Genomic DNA, 26,556 nt, shown 5'->3' on the forward strand with positions numbered 1-26,556 from the left:
CGCGCTGGAATGTGCTGCGCAGTGCAGGCTGCACCGAGGTCCGCTCCTCCTGTAACGGCTGCTGTCCGGGGGGTGTGGGGATTGTTTAGAGATGGTGGGGGGTTCTGCTCTGCACACGCCCCGGTTTCTGTTTTGGGGTATGCGCGGTCCCTGTGTGACGCTCTTTGATGCGCGGTTCTTCCTCAGGAGAAGGTGGGCTGGAGGACGGAGGGCCCTCGCATCTGCTGGTCATCACCACCGACGACGTCCCACACGTTGCCCTGGACGGGTAGAACTAGCCGGACTGGTGCAGCCACATGACGGGCAGTGCCACCTGAACACGGCCAACGTGTACAGCGCCGCCGCCCAGGCTGGTAAGAACCGCACCGCCTCCAGCGTCTGACAACTGCAGCGTGGAAAGTGGGAGCGACAACCTGTGCAGCCCCCGGGGAGGTCTGGAGTCTGTACCCCGCGCAGTGGGGGGCTGCTGGGACCTCCGCATGTGGGACACGTAACAATGGGAGTGAGCAGCCGCTGATGGGTTACCTGCACTGATACACTGGAGCAAAGCCTCAGCTGTGAGAAGCTCAGGACCAGTATCGAGGGGTTCAGCTTCTCAGCTATACACACGATTATTCCTGTTCATTGACAGCGGGCGCGGAGTGTGGGGGGTGAGGGGGTGCGGAGTGTGGGGGGTGAGGGGGTGCGGAGTGTGAGGGAGAGGGGACAGGGGTGTGGGGAGGGGGCGGAGTGCAGGGGGTTGGAGGGGGCAGAGTGCAGGGGTTGGAGGGGGGCAGAGTGCAGGGGTTGGAGGGGGCAGAGTGCAGGGGTTGGAGGGGGCGGAGTGCAGGGGTTGGAGGGGGCAGAGTGCAGGGGTTGGAGGGGGCAGAGTGCAGGGGTTGGAGGGGGCAGAGTGCAGGGGTTGGAGGGGGCAGAGTGCAGGGGTTGGAGGGGGCAGAGTGCAGGGGTTGGAGGGGGCAGAGTGCAGGGGTTGGAGGGGGCAGAGTGCAGGGGTTGGGGAGAGTGCAGGGAGGGCAGAGTGCAGGGGTTGGGGAGCAGAGTGCGCGGGGGTTGGGGAGCAGAGTGCGCGGGGGGTGGGCTGTGCCATGTCTGACCGGCCTCTCTCCTCAGGACTATCCCTCGCTGGCGCTGCTCGGGGAGAAACTGTCCGAGAACAACATCCATCTGATCTTCGCTGTGACCAAGGCGCATTATTTATTATATAAGGTAAAGGATCAGCCAATCGGGGACGAGGGAAGTTCGCGGGGAGGCGGAGTATCTGGTGTAGCGGGTATCCTAAGCCCCGCCTCTCATACGGGGTTGCAGTGCGGCTCTGCTGTGGTGGATGTGGCGCCGGCGGGAGCTTTGTGAACGCAGCGCCTCGTTATTAGTTGAGGTCTCAGACTAACGCGGCCTCGGTCTCTGTCTCTGAAGAATTTCACAGCGCTGATCCCCGGGACCACGGTGGAGATCCTGGACCCCAGCTCCCAGAACATCCTGCAGCTGATCGTCACCGCCTACAACGTAAGTGACGGCCCCCGAGGAGCTCAAGGGAGGGGAGCGGACGGGGGACAGCCCCCGAGGAGCACAAAGGACGAGGGAGGGGGGATGGACAGGGGGGCAGCTCCCACCGCAGCACAGAGGATGATGGGGGGAAGGGGAGACTGACAGGGGTCACAGGGGGAAGCAGCAGCACAGAGGATGATGGGGGAAGGGGGAGACTGACAGGGGTCACAGGGGGAAGCAGCAGCACAGAGGATGATGGGGGAAGGGGAGACGGACGGGGGTCACAGGGGGAAGCAGCAGCACAGAGGATGATGGGGGAAGGGGAGACGGACAGGGGTCACAGAGGGAAAGCAGCAGCACAGAGGATGATGGGGGAAGGGGAGACTGACAGAGGTCACAGGGGGGAAGCAGCAGCACAGAGGATGATGGGGGAAGGGGAGACGGACGGGGGTCACAGAGGAAAGCAGCAGCACAGAGGATGATGGGGGAAGGGGAGACGGACGGGGGTCACAGGGGGAAGCAGCAGCACAGAGGATGATGGGGGAAGGGGAGACGGACGGGGGTCACAGAGGAAAGCAGCAGCACAGAGGATGATGAGGGAAGGGGAGACGGACAGGGGTCACAGAGGAAAGCAGCAGCACAGAGGATGATGGGGGAAGGGGAGACTGACGGAGGTCACAGAGGGAGGCAGCAGCACAGAGGATGATGGGGGAAGGGGAGACGGACGGGGGTCACAGAGGGAGGCAGCAGCACAGAGGATGATGGGGGGAAGGGGAGACTGACGGAGGTCACAGAGGGAAGCAGCAGCACAGAGGATGATGGGGGAAGGGGAGACGGACGGGGGTCACAGAGGAAAGCAGCAGCACAGAGGATGATGGGGGAAGGGGAGGACTGACGGAGGTCACAGGGGGAAGCAGCAGCACAGAGGATGATGGGGGAAGGGGGAGACTGACGGAGGTCACAGAGGGAAGCAGCAGCACAGAGGATGATGGGGGAAGGGGGAGACGGACGGGGGTCACAGAGGGAAGCAGCAGCACAGAGGATGATGGGGGAAGGGGAGACTGACGGAGGTCACAGAGGAAAGCAGCAGCACAGAGGATGATGGGGGGAAGGGGGAGACTGACGGAGGTCACAGAGGGAAGCAGCAGCACAGAGGATGATGAGGGAAGGGGAGACTGACGGAGGTCACAGAGGGAAGCAGCAGCACAGAGGATGATGGGGGAAGGGGGGAGACTGACGGAGGTCACAGAGGAAAGCAGCAGCACAGAGGATGATGGGGGAAGGGGAGACTGACAGAGGTCACAGGGGGAAGCAGCAGCACAGAGGATGATGGGGGAAGGGGAGACGGACGGGGGTCACAGAGGAAAGCAGCAGCACAGAGGATGATGGGGGAAGGGGAGACGGACGGGGGTCACAGGGGGAAGCAGCAGCACAGAGGATGATGGGGGAAGGGGAGACGGACGGGGGTCACAGAGGAAAGCAGCAGCACAGAGGATGATGAGGGAAGGGGGAGACGGACAGGGGTCACAGAGGAAAGCAGCAGCACAGAGGATGATGGGGGAAGGGGAGACTGACGGAGGTCACAGAGGGAAGCAGCAGCACAGAGGATGATGAGGGAAGGGGAGACTGACGGAGGTCACAGGGGGAAGCAGCAGCACAGAGGATGATGGGGGAAGGGGAGACGGACGGGGGTCACAGAGGGAAGCAGCAGCACAGAGGATGATGGGGGAAGGGGGGAGACTGACGGGGGTCACAGAGGGAAGCAGCAGCACAGAGGATGATGGGGGAAGGGGAGACTGACGGAGGTCACAGAGGGAAGCAGCAGCACAGAGGATGATGAGGGAAGGGGAGACTGACGGAGGTCACAGAGGGAAGCAGCAGCACAGAGGATGATGGGGGAAGGGGAGACGGACGGAGGTCACAGAGGAAAGCAGCAGCACAGAGGATGATGGGGGGGGAAGGGACTGACGGAGGTCACAGAGGAAAGCAGCAGCACAGAGGATGATGGGGGAAGGGGAGACTGACGGAGGTCACAGAGGGAAGCAGCAGCACAGAGGATGATGAGGGAAGGGGAGACTGACGGAGGTCACAGAGGGAAGCAGCAGCACAGAGGATGATGGGGGAAGGGGAGACTGACGGAGGTCACAGAGGGAAGCAGCAGCACAGAGGATGATGAGGGAAGGGGAGACTGACGGAGGTCACAGAGGGAAGCAGCAGCAGAGAGGATGATGGGGGAAGGGGAGACTGACGGAGGTCACAGAGGAAAGCAGCAGCACAGAGGATGATGGGGGAAGGGGAGACTGACGGAGGTCACAGAGGGAAGCAGCAGCAGAGAGGATGATGGGGGAAGGGGAGACTGACGGAGGTCACAGAGGAAAGCAGCAGCACAGAGGATGATGGGGGAAGGGGAGACTGACGGAGGTCACAGAGGAAAGCAGCAGCACAGAGGATGATGGGGGAAGGGGAGACGGACGGGGGTCACAGAGGAAAGCAGCAGCACAGAGGATGATGGGGGAAGGGGAGACTGACGGAGGTCACAGAGGGAAGCAGCAGCACAGAGGATGATGGGGGAAGGGGAGACGGACGGGGGTCACAGAGGAAAGCAGCAGCACAGAGGATGATGGGGGAAGGGGAGACGGACGGGGGTCACAGGGGGAAGCAGCAGCACAGAGGATGATGGGGGAAGGGGAGACGGACGGGGGTCACAGAGGAAAGCAGCAGCACAGAGGATGATGGGGGAAGGGGAGACTGACGGAGGTCACAGAGGGAAGCAGCAGCACAGAGGATGATGGGGGAAGGGGAGACTGACGGAGGTCACAGAGGGAAGCAGCAGCACAGAGGATGATGGGGGAAGGGGAGACGGACGGGGGTCACAGAGGGAAGCAGCAGCACAGAGGATGATGAGGGAAGGGGAGACTGACGGAGGTCACAGAGGGAAGCAGCAGCACAGAGGATGATGGGGGAAGGGGAGACGGACGGGGGTCACAGAGGGAAGCAGCAGCACAGAGGATGATGAGGGAAGGGGAGACTGACGGAGGTCACAGAGGGAAGCAGCAGCACAGAGGATGATGGGGGAAGGGGAGACTGACGGAGGTCACAGAGGGAAGCAGCAGCACAGAGGATGATGGGGAAGGGGAGACTGACGGAGGTCACAGAGGGAAGCAGCAGCACAGAGGATGATGGGGGAAGGGGAGACTGACGGAGGTCACAGAGGGAAGCAGCAGCACAGAGGATGATGGGGGAAGGGGAGACTGACGGAGGTCACAGAGGGAAGCAGCAGCACAGAGGATGATGGGGGAAGGGGAGACTGACGGAGGTCACAGAGGAAAGCAGCAGCACAGAGGATGATGGGGGAAGGGGAGACTGACGGGGGTCACAGGGGGAAGCAGCAGCACAGAGGATGATGAGGGAAGGGGAGACTGACGGGGGTCACAGGGGGAAGCAGCAGCACAGAGGATGATGAGGGAAGGGGAGACTGACGGGGGTCACAGGGGGAAGCAGCAGCACAGAGGATGATGAGGGAAGGGGAGACTGACGGGGGTCACAGAGGGAAGCAGCAGCACAGAGGATGATGAGGGAAGGGGAGACTGACGGGGGTCACAGAGGGAAGCAGCAGCACAGAGGATGATGAGGGAAGGGGAGACTGACGGAGGTCACAGAGGGAAGCAGCAGCACAGAGGATGATGGGGGAAGGGGAGACGGACGGAGGTCACAGAGGGAAGCAGCAGCACAGAGGATGATGGGGGAAGGGGAGACTGACGGAGGTCACAGAGGGAAGCAGCAGCACAGAGGATGATGGGGGAAGGGGAGACTGACGGAGGTCACAGAGGGAAGCAGCAGCACAGAGGATGATGGGGGAAGGGGAGACTGACGGAGGTCACAGAGGGAAGCAGCAGCACAGAGGATGATGGGGGAAGGGGAGACTGACGGAGGTCACAGAGGAAAGCAGCAGCACAGAGGATGATGAGGGAAGGGGAGACGGACAGGGGTCACAGAGGGAAGCAGCAGCACAGAGGATGATGGGGGAAGGGGAGACTGACGGAGGTTACAGAGGGAAGCAGCAGCACAGAGGATGATGGGGGAAGGGGAGACGGACGGAGGTCACAGAGGGAAGCAGCAGCACAGAGGATGATGGGGGAAGGGGAGACTGACGGGGGTCACAGAGGGAAGCAGCAGCACAGAGGATGATGAGGGAAGGGGAGACTGACGGAGGTCACAGAGGGAAGCAGCAGCACAGAGGATGATGGGGGAAGGGGAGACTGACGGAGGTCACAGAGGGAAGCAGCAGCACAGAGGATGATGGGGGAAGGGGAGACTGACGGAGGTCACAGAGGGAAGCAGCAGCACAGAGGATGATGGGTGAAGGGGAGACTGACGGAGGTCACAGAGGGAAGCAGCAGCACAGAGGATGATGGGGGAAGGGGAGACTGACGGAGGTCACAGAGGGAAGCAGCAGCACAGAGGATGATGGGGGAAGGGGAGACTGACGGAGGTCACAGAGGGAAGCAGCAGCACAGAGGATGATGGGTGAAGGGGAGACTGACGGAGGTCACAGAGGGAAGCAGCAGCACAGAGGATGATGGGGGAAGGGGAGACTGACGGAGGTCACAGAGGGAAGCAGCAGCACAGAGGATGATGGGGGAAGGGGAGACGGACGGAGGTCACAGAGGGAAGCAGCAGCACAGAGGATTCCAAGACGAGAGCAGGAAACTCCCTCCACGTCCCGTCTCCCCTGACATCTTCTCTTTCCCCACATTCTCCTCCTGGTGGTGACGAATGATGGACGAGATAAGATGTCAAATCCCCCAAAAAACTGACACCGCCCCCCACCCCCCCCCCTCCCTTCATCCCTGCGCACCCCAGACAGTCTGGGTCACTTCAGCCCCAGGAAAGAGGGAGACTGAGACAGTGTAACGACCCCGCAGCTCTGAACATGCCAGGACAAAGCACCATCATCACCAGCACGGAGCAGTGGATGTACTCGCCACTCCTGAGAGGGCAGATAACAGAGAGTAATAGACTGCACTCGACCGTCCTACAGTCTCCTCCTCCAGTAATGGCTGATAACAGGGAGTAATAGACCAGCTGTGTTCTGCATTCTTGTCCCTGGGGGGTTTGACGTTGCCTCGTTTCACCTTCTCACTTGTTTTCTCCAGAGTATTCGCTCTAAGGTGGAGCTGACCGTGTCCGAGACCCCCGATGACCTCAGCCTCAGCTTCTCTGCCACGTGTCAGGACGGAGCCTCATACCCCGGGGTCAAGAAGTGCGGAGAATTGAGGATCGGGGACACGGTGAGCAGTGGGGGAGGAAGGGTTAATGTTACATGGACTGTGGAATGATACATTGTGTTTGTCAAAGAGGAAACCAGCTTCCCCCCCCATATCCCCGACCCCGGAGCTCACAATCTAATCTATCACACAATGTATCACTGCTCCCATCATCCCCGACCCCGGAGCTCACAATCTAATCTCCTATCACACAATGTATCACTACTCCCATCATCCCTGTTCTGCCTTCTTTCACGTAACGCTGTGAATCTCCGGTATACAGCTAAACCCTCGCTCAGACTGAATTCAGTAGTCTTGATTTATTGGCTGGTGACGTGAACTTGATTGCAGTATACGTGGAATATATAGTGAATATAGGAATATCCAAGATACAGGTGAATACGGGTAAAAACAAGAAAATGATTGCAGTCAGTACAGGGTTAATACAGAGGTAACAGCATAGCAGTATATGAGGTGCAGTTGTAATGAGGATGTAGGGGAAAGGTCACTGCATCTGCAATACACAGAAAATCTTATCTATACAAACAAGGCAGGGATGACACTAAAGATGTAGAATTACAATGTACAGTGCATTTACTACAGTCTCCATCTAAGATTCTATCACTAACACATGTCATTTGCTTTGCTCACCGGATTACACTGGCAGGGGGAATGTACAGAGAGGTAAGTCAGCAAGTCCTTTCCTGACATATCCAAGGAGAAAATGGCTGCAGGCTTCTTCTCAGCTCAGAGGGGCTTCCTTACCCAGAATACATTTAACTTAAAGGGAAACTCAGCAGTTCAAAAGAATAACAACGACCTCTAGGGGTTGTAACAGAAATTGCAATGAATGACTATTAGCAGGCTGCAAAGGCAGAACACTCCCCGCTTGGCGTCAACGGATGCCACTATTTGGTTCTTTTGGGGAAACCAGTAATACGAGTTCGGTTACAGGCCTGAGGAACAGTTTGTTCTCCCCAAGCTTGCACACTCTGACCTCTACCTTACGTACTTTACCATCCTTGCTGGGAAAAGGTTTCGTTACTAGGCCAAGTGGCCACTCATTCCGATGTGCTTGACTGTTTTTCACAAGTATAACATCGCCAGTTTAGAGGTTTGGGTGGTCTTTCTGCCACTTCGTCCTGGTTTGCAAAGTGGAGAGGTACTGCCTTTTCCATCTGTCCCAAAAGACATTGGCTACATTTTGCATAACGCGGAGTATTGAGGTCTTAGCTCTTCCCAGATTAGAAGCGGTGAATGCATGCTTGCAGTGATGCCATCCTCTACAAGGTCTCTGACTTGTAGCTAGTGTTATCTCATAGGACTGCACTACATGAAGTAGAAAAGCGATGGCTCGAACGAGTGACTTCCAAGTCGAGAACCTGCTGAATCGATGAGATTTGAGGTGGTTACTTGAGGTCACTGTATGTAGAACGGACATTTGAGGACGAAGCTCTTCATCGTCATCTGGGACCACTAGTTCGAATGTATCAGAACTTTCTGATGTCAGGTATCGAACGGTGCAAGAAGGCAGGACCTGTGACCCATGTAGTGTCTCCCAGATGACTTGGTGCCACGGATCTAGTCGCGTGGTCTGCAGGATTGTGATGGGTAGACACGTAGTGCCATTGACTAGAGCAAATGGATCTTCTTATCCTTAGTACCCGGTTGCTGACGTAGACATAGAAGCGTTGAGATTCATTGCAGATATACCCAAGTACCACTTTGCTGTCTGTATAAAATTTGACATCTTTGATCTCCAGACTCATCCCATCTGAGATAAGTTCGGCCAATTCAACCGCGAGGACGGCAGCGCAGAGCTCATGTCTGGGTATCGGGTGTTCACGGAGTGGCGCCAGTTTTGTCCGGCTCATAACAAACCCAATGTGGCTCTGTTCATTCGCATCTGTGGTTTTGCGCTACGCTACTGCTGCGATCGCTTTGACTGATGCGTCACAGAAGACACAAAGTTTTTGTGTTTTGACTTCCGTGGATGGCACAGGAACATACGGTCGTTTTACACGAAGGTCGGTCAAGGCTTCGAGAGACTTCCTCCACTCAGTCCACAGATCTGCTTTTTCTGCTGGAAGTGGGTCATCCCAATCACATGTCTCTTGGGTGAAGTCCCTTAGCATCGTCTTGCCTTGGATGGTTACTGGAGCCACGAACCCCAATGGGTCGTACAAGCTATTCACAAAAGAAAGAACTCCTCTGCGCGTGAAGGGTTTCTCGTCTTTGTTGATCTGAAAGGTGAAGGCATCCGTCTTCAAATCCCAAAGCAATCCTAGGCTCCGCTGCATGGGAAGCGAGTCAATGCTTAGGTCTAAGTCCTTCAGATCACTGGAATAGTCTTGAGAGGAAAAGGCTTCCATCAATTCTCAGCTGTTGGAGGCATTTTTATGCGACCTCAGGTTAGACAGAGCAAGCATTTCTTGAGCCCTTTTTAGGAGACTGATTGCAGCCTTAGTTGTTGGTGTGGACTTCAGGCAGTCGTCTACATAGAAGCCGTTTTCTACAAAGGATCTGACATCTGACCCATGCTTTTCTTCACCCTCTTTGGTGGAATTTCTGAGGCTGTAGATAGCGACTGCTGGGGAAGGACTGTTCCCGAAGATGTGTACCCTCATCTGGTACTCTGCAATGTCTTTATCGGGGTCGTTGTCATGTCAGTATTCACACAGCAGTTTCTGCTATTCCATGTATTCCCCTTCCATAGTCACTGGTGTGCATACCTTATCTCCCCATAGTGATGTTTTTTAGGTTTTTTGCACCCAGTTCAGACATAGAATGGAGTTCCAAACGTTATTCCTTAATGTTTATCGGGGTCGTTGTCATGATACCAGAAGAACCTCAAATAGTTTGTGTTCCTCTTTGACGAGAAAACAGTGGAACATCTGTTGTATGTCAGCCATGAATGCCACTGAATCGTTGCGGAAACAGATTAGTACTTCTAGGAGTCTGTTGTTGAGGTCTGGGCCCGACAATAGGACATCATTCAACGAGACGTCTTCACATTTGGCGCTCAAGTCGAATACCACTCTTATCTGGCCTGGCTTTTTGGGATGGTACACACCGAAGATGGGTAAGTACCAACACTCCTCGGAGTCTTGAAGTGCGGGTGCGACCTCCGCGTGGTTCTTCTGTAAGATCTTCCCCATGAAGGTAAAGAAGTGTTCTTTTGTCTCAGGTGACCTCTGAAGTTAGTGCTTGAGGGAGATGAAGCGATTGTAGACCATTTCCCTGTTGTTTGATAGGCGGCGTCTCCGAGGTCGAAATGGTAGTGGTGCGACCCAACTGTTTGATTTGTCTTTTGACTATTTCCCGATCCATGGTGTCCAAGAACATCCTGTCTTCTATGGACATCGCTGTCTTGTTGTCTTCCTTTGTCCTGTGGAAGACTGCACACCCTATGTGGTTTTGTTCACCTTCACAAGCGTGGTCTTCGTTGGAAGGAACTGAGAAAGGGCAAGGCAGAGGGGTGCTGCACGGTAACTCCTTTACCAGCAGACTATTCTGACATGGCTGGAAGACAGACGGGCGTCCATTTTCTAATGTATTGGTGAGCATACTGTTGACTGAGGTCGGCTTGTGTGCTCCTCCTAGACAGACGTCTCCTATAATGACCCATCCAAGATCGAGATTCTGTGCGTATGGAGCGTTTTGGAAGCCGTTGATGTATTCTCTAGTCTTGTGAACTCGTAGTATATCTCTTCCCAAGAGCAAAGCTATTGGGGCTTCTGGGTCCAACTCAGGTATCAGGTGAGCTATACGCTTCAGAATGGGGGTGATGAGCAGCTACCTCCGGTGAAGGTGTCTCAGACCTGTTGTCGGGAATCTGATTGCACTCCAGTATGGTCGGTAATGATAGACAGATCTGGCCATCTACAGACTCCACTTTGTATCCGGTTGCTTTCCTCCCCGCCGTCTCAACGGTACCTGCGCACGTCTTCAAGGAGTAGCGAGAAATGGGGCCTACAATGCGGAAGTTGTTGAAGAACATGGACGTGCCTAGAGATCTGTTGCTCTGGTCATCGAGGATTGCATATATCTTGATCGCTTTGTCCCTATGGCCTGCTGGGAAGACTCTGAAAAGGCAGATTTTTGAGCAGGATCTTCCTCCTAGGGGTCCTCTGCAGATTTCGGTACATTGAGAAGTGGACTCCCTGAGGTCACTTCTCAGTCAGTATCCTTCTGCTTGGCATTGGGGAGTCCATGTCAGTATCCTTCTGCTTGGCATTGGGGAGTCCACGTCAGTATCCTTCTGCTTGGCATTGGGGAGTCCACGTCAGTATCCTTCTGCTTGGCATTGGGGAGTCCACGTCAGTATTCTTCTGCTTGGCATTGGGGAGTCCACGTCGGTATTCTTCTGCTTGGCATTGGGGAGTCCACGTCGGTATTCTTCTGCTTGGCATTGGGGAGTCCACGTCGGTATCCTTCTGCTTGGCATTGGGGAGTCCACGTCGGTATCCTTCTGCTTGGCATTGGGGAGTCCACGTCGGTATTCTTCTGCTTGGCATTGGGGAGTCCACGTCCGTATCCTTCTGCTTGGCATTGGGGAGTCCACGTCGGTATCCTTCTGCTTGGCATTGTGCTCCCCTGCTTGTGACGACCCTCGTGGGGGTGGTCCAGGGTGTAAGGCTGTATTGTGATCCGGGCTGCTGCATCCTGCACATTTCACGCTAGCTTCACCATTCCTGGCGAGGTGTGATGTTGTAGCATTTGAAGCAGATGTTGTTCTCCTTGAGGAAACCTTTGCGATCTTCTAAAGACTTCTCCCTGAGGGCTCTGCATTTTAGTAGCGGATGCGGTTTCTTGTGTAGCGGACACTGCTTACTGACATCCTGAGGTCCGTTCTCTTCTGGAGGTGGCTTACTAGCATGTTGAGAGGGTCCTGTGGAAACAATGTTAGTTTTATGGACTGCCTCGGGTGTCCTACTGAGTTGGACACCGGGGGTAGTGGGACACGACAGGGTCATTTCTGGGTCATTTTTGACTTTAGCTTGTTGAACAACAAAGTTTACAAATACAGTGAAAGGAGGAAAAGGCACGTTATGAATTTTTGAACCGTGAACCACGTGTGACCCACTTCTCTTGTAGGTTGTAAGGAAGTTTCTGCACGATCGGATTAACTCCCCTGACCGTGCCCAGGAAAGCCAGTCCGGGCAAATCTCCTTCCTCCTGGGCAACCTGTAAGGCCTTGTGCGCACTAGGCGTTTTTGCCGCGTTTTTAGCGGCGTTTTTTACCGCGTTTTTGTGCTGAAAACGCAGTGACATTGCTTCCCCAGCAATGTCTATGGGTTTTCATAAGTGCTGTCCGCACACAGCGGTTTTTTTTTTTGTAGCTGCGTTTTTGTGGTGACCACAAAAATGCAGCATGTCAATTATTTCTGCGTTTTTCACTGCGTTTTTCACCCATTGAGTTCAATGAGATGTTCAACAACGCAATGAAAAACGCATATAGCCGCGTTTCTATGACTAAAAACGCAGCTATAAACGCAAGGGGTGGGCACTACAGTGACGTGTACAGGAAGAGGATTCCTTCTGTTGGTAAATACAGAAGCGTGAATCCTCCCGGTACCGTCACCGCTGCGTCCACAACCCGCCCGGTGCCATGTCAGCTCCGTGCGGCGCCATGTCTGGGCGGGAGGTGGAGGCAGCGGCAAAAACAAAAGTGAACAGTAGAAAAAAAAATGTCATATATACTCACCTGTTTGCAGGGTCCCGGTGCCATGCCCACTCCCATCTCCTCCCGGTACCGCCGCTCTGGCTGTGTGCAGTCTCCCCGGGGCACGTATGAAGCTTGCAGGACCTGGCGGTGGATCACCTGATGCAGTCACCTGACGCATCAGCTGATCGTAATTCTCGCGGTGTCGCCGGCTTTTTCGCGCCCGGCCGGCTATCAGCTGATCCTGCCGTCAGGAGACTTCATCAGCTGATTACCGGCAGCTCCTGCAGCGATGGGACAGGATCAGACTCTCATCCGATCGCTCCAGGAGCTGCCGGTAATCAGCACAGACGTGAGTATTTATTTATTTATTTTTTTTGCACCGATGCATCAGCTGATTGTATAATCGGCTTTTATGCAATCAGCTGATGTGTGATGTGATTCAGCCCCTAGAACCTGACACATCATCTGATCGGTATGCCTTCCAGCAAACCGATCAGATGATATTGGATCCGGATTGGACGGCACGGGACCCTTGACCCAGGATTACTGCGGAGGGGGGTTCTTTATTTCAATAAAGATGGAGTCACTAATTGTGTTGTGTTTTATTTCTAATAAAAATATTTTTCTGTGTTGTGTTTTTGTTTTGTTTTGTTTTTTTTTTTTTTTTTTTTTATCATTACTAGAAATTCATGGTGGCCATGTCTAATATTGGCGTGACACCATGAATTTCGGGCTTAGGGCCAGCTGATTAATATACAGCTAGCCCTAACTCCATTATTACCCAGCGAGCTACCCGGCATCAGGGCAGCTGGAAGAGTTGGATACAGCGCCAGAAGATGGCGCTTCTATGAAAGCGCCATTTTCTGGGGTGGCTGCGGACTGCAATTCGCAGCGGGGGTGCCCAGAAAGCTTGGGCACTCTGCACTGCAGATTCCAATCCCCAGCTGCCTAGTTGTACCTGGCTGGACTCAAAAATTGGGCGAAGCCTATGTCATTTTTTTTTTTTTTTTTTTTTTATTTCTATTTCTTGAAATTCATGAAATTAAAAAAAAAAAAAAGGGCTTCCCTATATTTTTGATTCCCAGCCGGGTACAAATAGGCAGGTGGGGATTGGGGGCAGCCTGTACCTGCCTGCTGTACCCGGCTAGCATACAAAAATATAGCGAAGTCCATGTCATTTTATTTTTTTTTTTTTATTTTTGGGCAAAAAACTCCTGCATACAGTCCTGGATAGAGGATGCTGAGCCTTGTAGTTCTGCAGCTGCTGTCTGCTCTCCTGCATACAATGAACATTTTGAAGAAGGAAATTACATCAGACCTTTTTTTTTTTTTTTCTTCTCATCAACAATCTTTAATGGAATTGTGCACTGACTAAAAACGCAGTGAGCAAAAGCGCAGCAAAAAACGCACCAAATCGTGGTAAAAACGCATGCGTTTGTCGCGTTTTTTAGCCACGGGTGCGTTTTTTGAGACAAAAACACACATAAAAACGCAGCGTGAAAAAAACGCCTAGTGCGCACATACCCTAACTCTACCAATAAATCACTCAGTTCTCTAAGCTTTTGACAACCTTTAGGCCCTATCTTAGGAAAACCATCAATTCTTTGGTATAAAGCATTTTCGATGGCTTCTATGGACCCATAGCAGCATTCATCACGTCTTTCCCACACCTTACGTGGGCCTGTGGCTGGATGCTTTATATTAATGTCTTAGTCGTTTGGCGAGCTCGGCCCACTCATTCCCAAGCCACTTTACTAGGAGATGTAAGAAAGGTCCAGACCCTGACTGGTGTTCTGGAGCGAGGCTCGCCATCACCTGTAGTGCTCAGCTTTGTCAGTGAACTTTACAAGTCCATTAGTAACCAGTTCTCGGCGAGCAAAGAACTTTGCAAAGTCCATGGTAGCTTGGCTGGTGCTGGTGCGAGCTGGTGTGTCATAGCCATGTCTAATGTGCGGTGTATAACCATACCTTTTTAGGAGCTTCAGTCTTGGGGTAGTCTGTATAATACCGTTCTGAAGCAAAGGGTGTCCCTCTAATTCGGGATAGAGGTGATACCTTCTGTCTGTAGAACTGTAGTCGACGTCGACCTGCTGCATGCTTTCTTGCTTACAGTACTGCAGTTCGGGATGAAGTCTCTGGTAGTTGATATAGGCTGATCGATGACGTGGATCAGGGTTGTCATCCATTCCGGGGTGCTGGTGGACATACTCTGAGACTCGTTGGGTTGAATCCTGTTGCTCTACGTCTGGTCCAAGTACGTTGCTGCGTTCCTCGGATTCAGAATACTCCGCGGCCTCCAGGAACTCTGCTTTGGCTATTGCCGCTGCTGCCTCCTTTTCTGCAATAAGTTTGTCCAGAGAGGCCTGCAGGCGTGCACTTTCTGCTTCTTGTTCAGCTAGTAAGCGTGCACTTTCTGCTTCTTGTGCAGCTAGTAAGCGTGCACTTTCTGCTTCTTGTGCAGCTAGTAAGCGTGCACTTTCTGCTTCTTGTGCAGCTAGTAAGCGTGCACTTTCTGCTTCTTGTGCAGCTAGTAAGCGTGCACTTTCTGCTTCTTGTGCAGCTAGTAAGCATGTTTTTTTTTTTCTGCTTCTTGCTCAGCTAGTAAGCGTACACTTTCTGCTTGCAGGCGTGCACTTTCTGCTTCTCGGTCTGCTTGCAGGCGTGCACTTTCTGCTTCTTGGTCTGCTTGCAGGCGTGCACTTTCTGCTTCTCGGTCTGCTTGCAGGCGTGCACTTTCTGCTTCTCGGTCTGCTTGCAGGCGTGCACTTTCTGCTTCTCGCTCTGCTTGCAGGCGTGCACTTTCTGTTTCTCGGTCTGCTTGCAGGCGTACACTTTCTGCTTCTCGGTCTGCTTGCAGGCGTACACTTTCTGCTTCTCGGTCTGCTTGCAGGCGTACACTTTCTGCTTCTCGGTCTGCTTGCAGGCGTGCACTTTCTGCTTCTCGGTCTGCTTGCAGGCGTGCACTTTCTGCTTCTCGGTCTGCTTGCAGGCGTGCACTTTCTGCTTCTCGGTCTGCTTGCAGGCGTACACTTTCTGCTTCTCGCTCTGCTTGCAGGCGTGCACTTTCTGCTTCTCGCTCTGCTTGCAGGCGTGCACTTTCTGCTTCTCGCTCTGCTTGCAGGCGTGCACTTTCTGCTTCTCGCTCTGCTTGCAGGCGTGCACTTTCTGCTTCTCGCTCTGCTTGCAGGCGTGCACTTTCTGCTTCTCGCTCTGCTTGCAGGCGTGCACTTTCTGCTTCTCGCTCTGCTTGCAGGCGTGCACTTTCTGCTTCTCGCTCTGCTTGCAGGCGTGCACTTTCTGCTTCTCGCTCTGCTTCCGGGTGTGCACTTTCTGCTTCCAGGCGTGCACTTTCTGCTTCTCGGTCTGCTTGTCTTAGCTTTAGTTGCATCTCTTGTGCAGCGAAGGTGGATTTTACTTTTGCAGCCTCAGCTTCTGCACGAGCGAGAGCAGCGAGCTCTTTCACTGAAGACTTGTTAGAGCAGCTTGCTCGGGACCTCGTCCTGACTGAGGGTGCTCGGGACCTCGTCCTGACTGAGGGTGCTCGGGACCTCGTCCTGACTGAGGGTGCTCGGGACGCAGACATTGTGCACTCGGCTGTGGATTGCTGAGAACTTGGGCGGAAAAGCTAGGTCTATACGTGAACGGGTTCTGCGTGGCGGGAAAGGTGTCGTGCTTGCTGGGGAGAACTGCGGTCTTGATCCCTGTGGCTGTATGACGGCTGCTGTAGTACCCGAATGCGGTGCAGTGTGGGTGATAGCGGTCCTATGCAGTCTATTCAACTACCGCCTGCGGTCAGTGTCCGTTTTTACTGTTCTGCCTTCTTTCACGTAACACTGTGAATCTCCGGCATACAGCTAAACCCTCGCTCACATTTCAGATAAACAGACTGTGGAGTTCAGTGGTCTTGATGTATTGGCTGGTGACGTGAACTTGATTGCAGTATACGTGGAATATACAGTGCATATAGGAATATCCAAGATGGATGAATGCGGAATATGGTATATCCAAGATACTGTTTTATACGGGTAAAAACTATAACCAGAAAATGATTGCAGTCAGTACAGGGTTAATACAGAGTTACATAGCATAGCAGTATATGAGGTGCAGTTATAATGAGGATGTAGGGGAAAGGTCACTGCAGCTGCAATACACAGAAAATCTTATCTATACAAACAAGGCAGGGACGACACTAAAGATGTAGAATTACAATGTACAGTGCATTTACTACAGTCTCCAGCTATGATTCTACCACTAACACATGTCATTTGCTCTGCTCACCGGATTACACTAGGCAGGGGGAATGTACAGAGAGGTAAGTCAGCAGGTCCTTTCCTGACATATCCAAGGAGAAAATGGCTGCAGGCTTCTTCTCAGCTCAGAGGGGCCATTTCTACCCAGAATACATTTCGCTTAAAGGGAAACTCAGCAATTCAAAAGAATAACAACGACCTCCTAGGGGTTATAACAGAAATTGCAATGAATGACTATTAGCAGGCTGCCAAGGCAGAACACTCCCCGACCCCGGAGCTGACAATCTAATCTCCTATCACACAATGTATCACTGCTCCCATCATCCCCGACCCCGGAGCTCACAATCTAATCCCCTATCACACAATGTATCACTGCTCCCATCGTCCCCGACCCCGGAGCTCACAATCTAATCCCCCATCACACAATGTATCACTGCTCCCATCATCCCCGACCCCGGAGCTGACAATCTAATCTCCTATCACACAATGTATCACTGCTCCCATCATCCCCGACCCCGGAGCTCACAATCTAATCCCCTATCACACAATGTATCACTGCTCCCATCATCCCCGACCCCGGAGCTCACAATCTAATCTCCTATCACACAATGTATCACTGCTCCCATCATCCCCGACCCCGGAGCTCACAATCTAATCTCCTATTACACAATGTATCACTACTCCCATCATCCCCGACCCCGGAGCTCACAATCTAATCTCCTATCACACAATGTATCACTACTCCCATCATCCCCGACCCCGGAGCTCACAATCTAATCCCCTATCACACAATGTATCACTACTCCCATCATCCCCGACCCCGGAGCTCACAATCTAATCCCCTATCACACAAGGTATCACTGCTCCCATCATCCCCGACCCCGGAGCTCACAATCTAATCTCCTATTACACAATGTATCACTGCTCCCATCATCCCCGACCCCGGAGCTCACAATCTAATCTCCTATCACACAATGTATCACTGCTCCCATCATCTCTGACCCCGGAGCTCACAATCTAATCTCCTATCACACAATGTATCACTGCTCCCATCATCCCCGACCCCGGAGCTCACAATCTAATCTATCACACAATGTATCACTGCTCCCATCATCCCCGACCCCGGAGCTCACAATCTCATCTCCTATCACACAATGTATCACTGCTCCCATCATCCCCGACCCCGGAGCTCACAATCTAATCTCCTATCACACAATGTATCACTACTCCCATCATCCCCGACCCCGGAGCTCACAATCTAATTCCCTATCACACAATGTATCACTGCTCCCATCATCCCCGACCCCGGAGCTCACAATCTAATCTCCTATCACACAATGTATCACTACTCCCATCATCCCCGACCCCGGAGCTCACAATCTAATCTCCTATCACACAATGTATCACTGCTCCCATCATCCCCGACCCCGGAGCTCACAATCTAATCTCTATCACACAATGTATCCCCAGTTCTGGTCGGAGCAGTAAGGTTTCTCTTCTCTTCCAGGTGTCCTTCGAGGTTTCGGCAGAGGCGCGCTCCTGCCCCCTGCTGGGGGTTTCGGAGACCTTCACCATAAAGCCGGTGGGTTTCCGGGACACAGTGGAGGTGGCGGTGACGTACGATTGTAGCTGCCGCTGCTCTTGGCGAGTGGAGACAAGCAGCGGGAAATGCAGCGGTAACGGCAACTACAGCTGCGGCATGTGCGCTTGTGACCCCGGCTTCCTGGGAGCGCGGTGCGAGTGCGGCGAGGAGGACGACAGCAGCGGCGAGTCCCTGAGCTCCTGCCGGGAGTCGGACGTCCACACGGTGTGCAATGGCCGGGGGCGCTGCCTCTGCGGCCTGTGCTCCTGCTACGAGAGCGAGTTTGGGCGCATCAGCGGCTCGTACTGTCAGTGCGACGACTTCTCGTGTGCCAGGTTCAAGGGCGTCCTGTGCTCAGGTGAGTGCTGCCCCCGCAGGAGGAGAGCGGCAGCGCAGGCACCGCTTGTCCCAGTCTGGAGGAGAATCCCCTGCGCTGCGCTGACGTGCTGCAGAACCCACACAGCGGGGCAAGGGCTGCATATTATTCATCATTCGCCTCCTCTCTGGTCCACGTGTATCACTGCGAGGTCCGAGGCCGGGGGACGTGTGCTCGGTGCAGCCGCACAGCGACCCGGGAGGTCAGAGGTCACCTCCAGAGCAGCTGCACTCATGCATCCAGAGGAGCCGTCTATCCGCTCCGAGGCCGCGCCTCTCACTTCTGCTGTTTGTGTGTCTGCGGCTCGGGGGTCCGGTCTCTTCCCTCCCACCTTGTTTATGTCTCCACTGCTCGGCACATTCCTGTCTGGTGGCCTCGGTGCAGAGTTCAGCTCCGGCTCTGATAATGGGATGTGCAGCCAAACGCCTCCGTCCCAACCTCACCACGTGCAATACTACAGAACCCTGCCCTGTCCCCCTCCGTGTCCTGCCCTGCGCCAGCCGTGCCCTCTCGCCCCCCGCCCCCCCCCCCCCCCGCTATCGCCGCCCGCCGCCCTCCTCGGCTCCTCTGCTCTCGCCGTGCCCTCTCGGCCCCCTGCTCTCGCCCCCCCCCCGCTATCGCCGCCCTCCTCGGCTCCCCTGCTCTCGCCGCCCTCCTCGGCTCCCCTGCTCTCGCCGTCCTCCTCGGCTCCCCTGCTCTCGTTGTCCTCCTCGGCTCCCCTGCTCTCGTTGTCCTCCTCGGCTCCCCTGCTCTCGTTGTCCTCCTCGGCTCCTCTGCTCTCGCCGTCCTCCCCGGCTCCTCTGCTCTCGCCGTCCTCCTCGGCTCCCCTGCTCTCGCCGTCCTCCTCGGCTCCCCTGCTCTCGTTGTCCTCCTCGGCTCCCCTGCTCTCGTTGTCCTCCTCGGCTCCCCTGCTCTCGTTGTCCTCCTCGGCTCCCCTGCTCTCGTTGTCCTCCTCGGCTCCTCTGCTCTCGCCGTCCTCCCCGGCTCCTCTGCTCTCGCCGTCCTCCCCGGCTCCCCTGCTCTCGCCGTCCTCCTCGGCTCCCCTGCTCTCGCCGTCCTCCTCGGCTCCCCTGCTCTCGCCGTCCTCCTCGGCTCCCCTGCTCTCGCCGTCCTCCTCGGCTCCCCTGCTCTCGCCGTCCTCCTCGGCTCCCCTGCTCTCGCCGTCCTCCTCGGCTCCTCTGCTCTCGCCGTCCTCCTCGGCTCCTCTGCTCTCGCCGTCCTCCCCGGCTCCCCTGCTCTCGCCGTCCTCCTCGGCTCCCCTGCTCTCGCCGTCCTCCTCGGCTCCCCTGCTCTCGCCGTCCTCCTCGGCTCCCCTGCTCTCGCCGTCCTCCTCTGCTCCCCTGCTCTCGCCGTCCTCCTCTGCTCCCCTGCTCTCGCCGTCCTCCTCTGCTCCCCTGCTCTCGCCGTCCTCCCCGGCTCCTCTGCTCTCGCCGTCCTCCTCGGCTCCTCTGCTCTCGCCGTCCTCCTCGGCTCCTCTGCTCTCGCCGTCCTCCTCGGCTCCCCTGCTCTCGCCGTCCTCCCCGGCTCCTCTGCTCTCGCCGCCCGCCGTCCTCCTCGGCTCCTCTGCTCTCGCCGTCCTCCTCGGCTCCCCTGCTCTCGTTGTCCTCCTCGGCTCCTCTGCTCTCGTTGTCCTCCTCGGCTCCTCTGCTCTCGTTGTCCTCCTCGGCTCCCCTGCTCTCGTTGTCCTCCTCGGCTCCCCTGCTCTCGTTGTCCTCCTCGGCTCCTCTGCTCTCGCCGTCCTCCTCGGCTCCTCTGCTCTCGCCGTCCTCCTCGGCTCCCCTGCTCTCGCCGTCCTCCCCGGCTCCTCTGCTCTCGCCGTCCTCCCCGGCTCCTCTGCTCTCGCCGTCCTCCTCGGCTCCTCTGCTCTCGCCGTCCTCCCCGGCTCCCCTGCTCTCGCCGTCCTCCTCGGCTCCTCTGCTCTCGCCGTCCTCCTCGGCTCCTCTGCTCTCGCCGTCCTCCTCGGCTCCTCTGCTCTCGCCGTCCTCCTCGGCTCCTCTGCTCTCGCCGTCCTCCTCGGCTCCTCTGCTCTCGCCGTCCTCCTCTGCTCCTCTGCTCTCGCCGTCCTCCTCGGCTCCCCTGCTCTCGTTGTCCTCCTCGGCTCCTCTGCTCTCGCCGTCCTCCTCGGCTCCCCTGCTCTCGCCGTCCTCCTCGGCTCCCCTGCTCTCGCCGTCCTCCTCGGCTCCTCTGCTCTCGCCGTCCTCCCCGGCTCCCCTGCTCTCGCCGTCCTCCTCGGCTCCCCTGCTCTCGCCCCCCCCCCGCTATCGCCGCCCTCCTCGGCTCCCCTGCTCTCGCCGTCCTCCTCGGCTCCCCTGCTCTCGCCGTCCTCCTCGGCTCCCCTGCTCTCGCCGTCCTCCTCGGCTCCCCTGCTCTCGCCGTCCTCCTCGGCTCCTCTGCTCTCGCCGTCCTCCTCGGCTCCTCTGCTCTCGCCGTCCTCCCCGGCTCCTCTGCTCTCGCCGTCCTCCCCGGCTCCTCTGCTCTCGCCGTCCTCCTCGGCTCCTCTGCTCTCGCCGTCCTCCTCTGCTCCTCTGCTCTCGCCGTCCTCCTCGGCTCCTCTGCTCTCGCCGTCCTCCTCGGCTCCTCTGCTCTCGCCGTCCTCCTCGGCTCCTCTGCTCTCGCCGTCCTCCCCGGCTCCTCTGCTCTCGCCGTCCTCCCCGGCTCCTCTGCTCTCGCCGTCCTCCTCGGCTCCCCTGCTCTCGCCGTCCTCCTCTGCTCCTCTGCTCTCGCCGTCCTCCTCGGCTCCTCTGCTCTCGCCGTCCTCCCCGGCTCCCCTGCTCTCGCCGTCCTCCTCGGCTCCCCTGCTCTCGCCGTCCTCCTCGGCTCCCCTGCTCTCGCCGTCCTCCCCGGCTCCTCTGCTCTCGCCGTCCTCCTCGGCTCCCCTGCTCTCGCCGTCCTCCTCGGCTCCTCTGCTCTCGCCGTCCTCCCCGGCTCCTCTGCTCTCGCCGTCCTCCCCGGCTCCTCTGCTCTCGCCGTCCTCCCCGGCTCCTCTGCTCTCGCCGCCCGCCGTCCTCCTCGGCTCCTCTGCTCTCGCCGTCCTCCTTGGCTCCTCTGCTCTCGCCGCCCGCCGTCCTCCTCGGCTCCTCTGCTCTCGCCGCCCGCCCGGAGTCGGTCCTTTGTGATCTGTGGGCTTCTGCATGTCACTAGTGGAGATGAACAGATCTGGGTCACAATTGATCTGTCGGGGGAGGGGCCTTTTAGTGAACACTACAACTCCCAGCATCCGCTGCGTAGAGGAGGATTTCTCCTGGTGCCGCTGGTTTCATTCCTCGCCGGTTTCTCTGCTTCTGCAGGATCTCAGATCTGGGGCTTTGTTACTTTGTATCAGTCGGCATGGCGGCCTCTGTTCACTGTCGGCTGAGAAAATGGTGAGAAGTAGAAGCCGGCGGCGCAAGGGTAAATCCTCCTCTGTGCAGCGGATGCTGGGAGTTGTAGTGTTCGGAGTTTCCCATTGATCGCTGCAGGCCCATCCCCCGACATCTTTTCACCTCCCCAGTCGCAGACCCTTTTGTTGTCCACGGCGGGCGGCAGCGGGGTCTTATGGGGGCGTCCTGGAGATGCCTCCCTGGTGAGACTGGTGCTGCTGCGGCCTAGCGGGGGGTAGGGAATGACCGTGAGTCCCCCCCCACTGTCCTCCATCACAGGTGATGATACCTGGGCTAAAGAGCTCACAGCCTGGAGGGTCCGCACGGATCACATCACCCCGGGGGCTGCTAATTGCTGCTGGCATCTAAATCATCCGGGGGCGAGTGTGGATGAATGGGATCGGGGGGGGGGGGGGGGGGGGGGGCAGAATGGAGAGGGGGGAGGGGGGGTGGACTAAAGAGGGACACTTAATTCACATGCAAATCTGACAAGACCCTTGTAAGGAGGGAGAATGAGGGTCCGCGCCGCCCCCCGCAGCAATCTACACTCCACAAACGCCTCTACAATGAAGGGGGTACACAATGGGGGTTCTGCCGTGCGGTACAGACAATTAACGCTTTAAGGGCCAATGTCCAGTCTAATGTATAAAAAGTTTCATAATTGTAGAATGCAAAATCCTGCAACTTTCTAATTATTCTCTGTTGTCAGCCATAACAGACCTATAACGCTCCAGTGCTGATATAACCCCAGACATTACATATGTGACTGATATCAGCCCCTCTTATAATGCTCCAGTGCTGATATAACCCCAGACATTACATATGTGACTGATATCAGCCCCTCTTATAACGCTCCAGTGCTGATATAACCCCAGACATTACATATGTGACTGATATCAGCCCCTCTTATAATGCTCCAGTGCTGATATAACCTCCAGACATTACATATGTGACTGATATCAGCCCCTCTTATAATGCTCCAGTGCTGATATAACCCCAGACATTACATATGTGACTGATATCAGCCCCTCTTATAACGCTCCAGTGCTGATATATCCCCAGACATTACATATGTGACTGATATCAGCCCCTCTTATAATGCTCCAGTGCTGATATAACCCCAGACATTACATATGTGACTGATATCAGCCCCTCTTATAATGCTCCAGTGCTGATATAACCTCCAGACATTACATATGTGACTGATATCAGCCCCTCTTATAACGCTCCAGTGCTGATATAACCCCAGACATTACATATGTGACTGATATCAGCCCCTCTTATAATGCTCCAGTACTGATATAACCCCAGACATTACATATGTGACTGATATCACCCCCTCTTATAATGCTCCAGTACTGATATAACCCCAGACATTACATATGTGACTGATATCACCCCCTCTTATAATGCTCCAGTGCTGATATAACCCCAGACATTACATATGTGACTGATATCAGCCCCTCTTATAACGCTCCAGTGCTGATATAACCCCAGACATTACATATGTGACTGATATCAGCCCCTCTTATAACGCTCCAGTGCGGATATAACCCCAGACATTACATATGTGACTGATATCAGCCCCTCTTATAAAGCTCCAGTACTGATATAACCCCAGACATTACATATGTGACGGATATCAGCCCCTCTTATAATGCTCCAGCGCTGATATAACCTCAGACATTACATATGTGACTGATATCAGCCCCTCTTATAATGCTCCAGTGCTGATATAACCCCAGACATTACATATGTGACTGATATCAGCCCCTCTTATAATGCTCCAGTGCTGATATAACCTCCAGACATTACATATGTGACTGATATCAGCTCCTCTTATAATGCTCCAGTGCTGATATAACCCCAGACATTACATATGTGACTGATATCAGCCCCTCTTATAATGCTCCAGTGCTGATATAACCTCCAGACATTACATATGTGACTGATATCAGCCCCTCTTATAATGCTCCAGTGCTGATATAACCCCAGACATTACATATGTGACTGATATCAGCCCCTCTTATAATGCTCCAGCGCTGATATAACCCCAGACATTACATATGTGACTGATATCAGCTCCTCTTATAACGCTCCAGTGCTGATATAACCCCAGACATTACATATGTGACTGATATCAGCCCCTCTTATAACGCTCCAGTGCTGATATAACCCCAGACATTACATATGTGACTGATATCAGCCCCTCTTATAACGCTCCAGTGCGGATATAACCCCAGACATTACATATGTGACTGATATCAGCCCCTCTTATAAAGCTCCAGTACTGATATAACCCCAGACATTACATATGTGACGGATATCAGCCCCTCTTATAATGCTCCAGCGCTGATATAACCTCAGACATTACATATGTGACTGATATCAGCCCCTCTTATAACGCTCCAGTGCTGATATAACCTCCAGGCATTACATATGTGACTGATATCAGCCCCTCTTATAATGCTCCAGTGCTGATATAACCTCCAGACATTACATATGTGACGGATATCAGCCCCTCTTATAATGCTCCAGTGCTGATATAACCTCCAGACATTACATATGTGACTGATATCAGCTCCTCTTATAACGCTCCAGTGCTGATATAACCCCAGACATTACATATGTGACTGATATCAGCCCCTCTTATAACACTCCAGTGCTGATATAACCCCAGACATTACATATGTGACTGATATCAGCCCCTCTTATAATGCTCCAGTGCTGATATAACCTCCAGACATTACACATGTGACTGATATCAGCCCCTCTTATAATGCTCCAGTGCTGATATAACCCCAGACATTACATATGTGACTGATATCAGCCCCTCTTATAATGCTCCAGTGCTGATATAACCCCAGACATTACATATGTGACTGATATCAGCCCCTCTTATAATGCTCCAGTGCTGATATAACCCCAGACATTACATATGTGACTGATATCAGCCCCTCTTATAATGCTCCAGTGCTGATATAACCCCAGACATTACACATGTGACTGATATCAGCCCCTCTTATAATGCTCCAGTGCTGATATATCCTCCAGACATTACACATGTGACTGATATCAGCCCCTCTTATAACGCTCCAGTGCTGATATAACCCCAGACATTACATATGTGACTGATATCAGCCCCTCTTATAACGCTCCAGTGCTGATATAACCCCAGACATTACATATGTGACTGATATCAGCCCCTCTTATAATGCTCCAGTGCTGATATAACCCCAGACATTACATATGTGACTGATATCAGCCCCTCATATAATGCTCCAGTGCTGATATAACCCCAGACATTACATATGTGACTGATATCAGCCCCTCTTATAACGCTCCAGTGCTGATATAACCCCAGACATTACATATGTGACTGATATCAGCCCCTCTTATAACGCTCCAGTGCTGATATAACCCCAGACATTACATATGTGACTGATATCAGCCCCTCTTATAACGCTCCAGTGCGGATATAACCCCAGACATTACATATGTGACTGATAGCCCCTCTTATAAAGCTCCAGTACTGATATAACCCCAGACATTACATATGTGACGGATATCAGCCCCTCTTATAATGCTCCAGCGCTGATATAACCTCAGACATTACATATGTGACTGATATCAGCCCCTCTTATAACGCTCCAGTGCTGATATAACCTCCAGGCATTACATATGTGACTGATATCAGCCCCTCTTATAATGCTCCAGTGCTGATATAACCTCCAGACATTACATATGTGACGGATATCAGCCCCTCTTATAATGCTCCAGTGCTGATATAACCTCCAGACATTACACATGTGACTGATATCAGCCCCTCTTATAACGCTCCAGTGCTGATATAACCTCCAGACATTACATATGTGACTGATATCAGCCCCTCTTATAACGCTCCAGTGCTGATATATCCTCCAGACATTACATATGTGACTGATATCAGCTCCTCTTATAACGCTCCAGTGCTGATATAACCCCAGACATTACATATGTGACTGATATCAGCCCCTCTTATAATGCTCCAGTGCTGATATAACCCCAGACATTACATATGTGACTGATATCAGCCCCTCTTATAATGCGCCAGTGCTGATATAACCCCAGACATTACATATGTGACTGATATCAGCCCCTCTTATAACGCTCCAGTGCTGATATAACCCCAGACATTACATATGTGACTGATATCAGCCCCTCTTATAACGCTCCAGTGCTGATATAACCCCAGACATTACATATGTGACTGATATCAGCTCCTCTTATAATGCTCCAGTGCTGATATAACCCCGGACATTACATATGTGACTGATATCAGCCCCTCTTATAATGCTCCAGTGCTGATATATCCTCCAGACATTACATATGTGACTGATATCAGCCCCTCTTATAACGCTCCAGTGCTGATATATCCTCCAGACATTACATATGTGACTGATATCAGCCCCTCTTATAACACTCCAGTGCTGATATAACCCCAGACATTACATATGTGACTGATATCAGCCCCTCTTATAACGCTCCAGTGCTGATATAACCCCAGACATTACATATGTGACTGATATC

The 26,556-nt window shown here is 54.1% G+C and overlaps 1 protein-coding gene across 1 annotated transcript in view; it reads left to right on the forward strand.

Annotated features, from left to right (window-relative positions):
• ITGB5 (integrin subunit beta 5) overlaps positions 1 to 26,556 on the forward strand; it is a 57,501-nt gene that overhangs the window by 1,945 nt on the left and 29,000 nt on the right. Inside the window, exons 2-5 of the mRNA XM_075318722.1 lie at positions 1,111 to 1,206; positions 1,414 to 1,503; positions 6,642 to 6,776; positions 18,178 to 18,610. Coding sequence (XP_075174837.1) covers positions 1,111 to 1,206; positions 1,414 to 1,503; positions 6,642 to 6,776; positions 18,178 to 18,610 — 754 coding nt within the window. The remainder of the gene's footprint in view (positions 1 to 1,110; positions 1,207 to 1,413; positions 1,504 to 6,641; positions 6,777 to 18,177; positions 18,611 to 26,556) is intronic.

This window comes from Anomaloglossus baeobatrachus, chromosome 7 (assembly GCF_048569485.1).
Source record: "Anomaloglossus baeobatrachus isolate aAnoBae1 chromosome 7, aAnoBae1.hap1, whole genome shotgun sequence".
Classification (NCBI taxonomy): Eukaryota; Metazoa; Chordata; class Amphibia; order Anura; family Aromobatidae; genus Anomaloglossus; species Anomaloglossus baeobatrachus.